The following is a 4,056-nucleotide window of genomic DNA, read 5'->3' as shown; positions in this document are numbered from 1 at the left end:
GCTGTGGAAGCTTCAATATCAACAGGTAGACAAAAAAGGACCAAAACTATAGGATTTGGCATCTATACAAATGCAAGTGGTAGTCAAACCTTTAATGTAAGTGTATACACAATTTTGTTTATTTCTTACTCTACTATATAAAGTCTCATTTTTAAGATATTTCTATACAGCCTGGTACTTCAGGAGAAAAAATTATCAATTCGAGATTTTATAAGGATGCATCTCCAACAAATATTGATATTGGTTATAAGCCTCGAGGACTCAAGTGGAAAGGTGGAGATTCTGTCACTGGTTCACAGTTGCAACGTATCACTCAGTCAAGGAAAACAAGCGTAGAACATCTAGTGCACCAAAGAATGCCTAATTTATGTAGAAAAGTCACTTTTTGGTTGTGGAATTAGCAGCAAAAATTTGTATTGACAACTTTGAAACTTGGAGCTCACTAGAGAAAATTAATGGCATGAATGATCAATTTTTACTGCTTTTGAGGCACAAATTATCTTCATTCCTTCAATTAAATCATTACAATAAAAACACAAGGCATTTACAATAGAAAAATTGATCTAAATTGCCCATAAAGAACACTAGAATCTACAATACATACTTTTATGAAGGAATCTAATAGAAGACAAATGAATCAACTAAGATTATTTTGTTATACAAATCCAAGTAGCCAATATCACCCCTACGATGATGCATATCACCTATACTTTTCTTGATCGATTCCTCTCCAATTCATATGTTTTGACTCTTTTCAACAAACCCCATATCACCCTCCTAGCTTGAGCAGACACTTCATCATCATACCATCGAAAATATCCACATCCACCTCGTGCCTACAAAATTAAAGAAAAAAATTGAACTATAAATAAGGTGATTCTTTACTATATTGGACAAAAAAATGAATTTGATGTACCTTTGAAATTTCTCATACAGTGTTTGAAGCTCACATTAGAGCTATGAATAAATTTGAATTGCACATTGCAGGGTCCATTTTGGGTTGACACTTATTTTTCCATACTCAGAGCTCTGATGTAGGCCAAAATACATATTTGAAATCATTATTTGTCTTACATTTATTATTTATATTTATCCTTTTATCATGAATTTTATGAATTATACTAAATAATATATTTTATTTGTAGAAGTAACTTGATGTAAAATTGAAGAAATTTAAAATTAAAACGAATTAAATGTGAAAAGTTGAAAAAAAAAATCAAACAAACAACTTAATTGATTAAACTTTATAAAATAATATAAACGATGGTTGAAGTAAAATTAGAATTGGAATTGGAATATCAGGTCGCATCATATGAAGAATGAAGAAGCATAAGGTTGAGGCGGCGAATTTAATTTCGTTTGGTTTGGATTTCTAATTTAGTTTCGATTCAATTATTTTATTCAGCTTTTCTACGTCTATATATAATCCATTAGAATACTTATAAGGCTGAAGAAGAATGTAGAAAATAACATTCTATTTAGAATTTTATGTTTTCTTTCTTTTTTATTTATTTTATATTTGAATGATGAGTTGTAGTTGTTCTATGTCTATATGGATTTAAATTTTTCGTTTTTGAGTTATATGTACTTTAATATGATTGTTTAGTGAGTTTTGATTCGACATGATTCTAATTACTATATACTTGATCACTATTGAAATAAACATATTTTTCAAATTGAACTCGAGAGAGGAATAAGAGGGTAAAACGTGAAATATAATTAGGAGCATGATTTTCTGTTAATAATTAAGGTTAATTTGTATCTAGGATAGGAATATACCTAGAATTCATGCTTGGTCACTATACAATTAAACATCATAATACTCGATATTTAATTCATCCTATTCCCGCTCAACGTTGTAATTAGGGTGTTATTTATCGTAGACGATTAGAGGTCGGGAGATCATGGTCATACTTGTAACGTTGTGAATCAATAACTAAATAATCAAATAAGTTGATGAAATTGATGTTAAACATAATTGTTAGTTCAACTATAATCCTAGATCGATTCATTCATTGATTGTGTAAACATCTATCTTTTTTTAGTTAATTGTTTTTTAGTTATTTTCTCATTATTTTTAATTTAGTTTTTATGTTCATCTTTTGAAATCTTTCCTTAAATAAATAATTAAAATTAATATAATTTAGTAAGAATAATTAATGGACAAGTTTTTTGGGTTTGATAATCTGACTTTTTTAGAGTCACTATATTATTTGCGCTATCACGTACATTTGTGTGTACAATTGAAAGCAACAAGCTCAAACTGAAGACATTTAATTAAGAATAAAATAGAATCAGCACTACATTATAACCGAGATTGATCATCCCTGTCATTCTTGAATGATAGACAAGTGCGGCCTCCAAGTAGCCAAAATAAAATATAAAATAAAAATATACAAACATATTTATTTTCTTTTCCCCCCAAGGCTCTCTTTTATGCCTAGTATTTTCATATATAAAAACACAAGCCATACTAAAACATAGGTAACACAACACACATATCAAAATGACAAATGTTACTCGTGATGATGAGCCACCACATTTTGTATTACTTCCTTTTATGGCACAAGGCCATACAATACCTATAATAGACATAGCTCGTTTATTAGCACAAAGAGGTGTTATTGTCACAATACTTATGACACCTTTAAATGCCATAAGGTTCAATAATGTCATAGCCCGTGTGGTCGAAAAAGGACTCAATATTTATATAATTCACATCAAGTTTCCAAGTTTAAAAGCAGGGTTACCACAAGATTGTGAAAATTTTGACATATTTTTATCAATTGACATGATAAAGAAGTTCTTTAATGCTACTCAAATGCTGGAGACACAAGTGGAACTGTTGTTGCAAGATTTGAAACCAAATTGTCTAATTTCTGATTTGTGTTTTCCTTGGACAACAAATGTTGCTATGAGGATTGGCATTCCTAGGATTGTTTTTCATGGGATGGGAAGTTTTTCTTTGTTATGTTTGCATAATTTGAGAGATGTGAAGTTGTTGGAGAGTGTTGAATCTGAGAATGAATACTTTTTTGTACTTGGACTTCCAAACAAAGTTGAAGTGACTAAAGCTCAAGTAAAAGCATTGGTGGATCCATGCAATCCTGAATGGAGAGAACTTGGAGACCAAATGAAGGAGGGAGAGGCTCAAGCTTATGGAATTGTGGTGAATAGCTTTGAGAAGTTGAAACCTCAATATGTACAAGGAGTGAAAAAGGCCAAAGGTAATGTTAAAGTCCATGACTATCTTATCTCAAAATTTAAAAGTTGTCACATCATATTATGTCTTAATAAGTAGGGAAGGTCTAGGAAGGGATGAGGGCGTTCACCTGAACCTCTTTAGTATACATATAGATTTCGAACCCCTTAACACAAGACTAGAGGCTGACTCAGTAATAAATGGGTTTAAAATGTACTTGAGGTTCCAAGTTCAATTCCTAGACACTCTATTTATATTTTCCGTACCCTCTTAATGAAAAATGTTAGATCTGTAATGGATAGTTGTTAGGATCGAATTCACGCACACACACTAGATGAATGAAAAACACAAGAACTTTCAAGAGAAAGAGATGAGAGATCTAGAGAAAGAAAGAGAAAAAAACAATATTTCGTGGTAACACCCCGTGAGTAAATTTTCACGGCGGTGAGGTATATTTATATTAATAAATCAGAGTATTTTTGGTTACAAAGAATAAATAGAGAATAAATAGGAAAGCCTAAAATAGAGAATAAATAGGAAAGCCTAAAATAGAGAATAAATAGGAAAACCTAAAATTAATTAGGCTCCACTACCTAACAATTCTCCCACTTGAAGACTGACTCAGTCATCCAAAAAATACATCCTCAACAAAAATCTCTTCATCATCAACATCTTTACCACACCGCAACATCTGTATCAACAACTACAGAAGACAAACGGAGATTTTACATAACCTCAGTTTCCCAACATCAACACATTTCGTCAACATGTCTGTCGGGTTCTTTGCACCCTCTATCTTCTCCAAGCACATATCACCATCCTCCACTGCCCTGCGAGTGAAATGGTATTGCCTT

At 31.5% G+C, this 4,056-nt stretch overlaps 1 protein-coding gene across 1 annotated transcript; it reads left to right on the top strand.

The window, feature by feature from the left end:
* The first annotated feature begins 2,505 nt into the window (after positions 1 to 2,505).
* LOC101247412 (UDP-glycosyltransferase 73C3-like) lies at positions 2,506 to 3,445 on the top strand. The gene has a single exon (XM_069292476.1). It carries the CDS (start codon positions 2,507 to 2,509, stop codon positions 3,299 to 3,301), a length of 795 nt encoding a protein of 264 aa, XP_069148577.1. The 5' UTR covers position 2,506; the 3' UTR covers positions 3,302 to 3,445.
* The last annotated feature ends 611 nt before the right edge of the window (positions 3,446 to 4,056 follow it).

This window comes from Solanum lycopersicum, chromosome 12, assembly GCF_036512215.1.
Source record: "Solanum lycopersicum chromosome 12, SLM_r2.1".
NCBI lineage: Eukaryota > Viridiplantae > Streptophyta > Magnoliopsida > Solanales > Solanaceae > Solanum > Solanum lycopersicum.
Note: the sequence above shows the minus strand (reverse complement) of the source record. Positions and strands in the feature narration are given on the sequence as shown.

Coding starts and splice junctions, on each gene's coding strand:
- LOC101247412 (XM_069292476.1), top strand. CDS start 2,507: ATGACAAATGTTACTCGTGATGATGAGCCACCACATTTTGTATTACTT.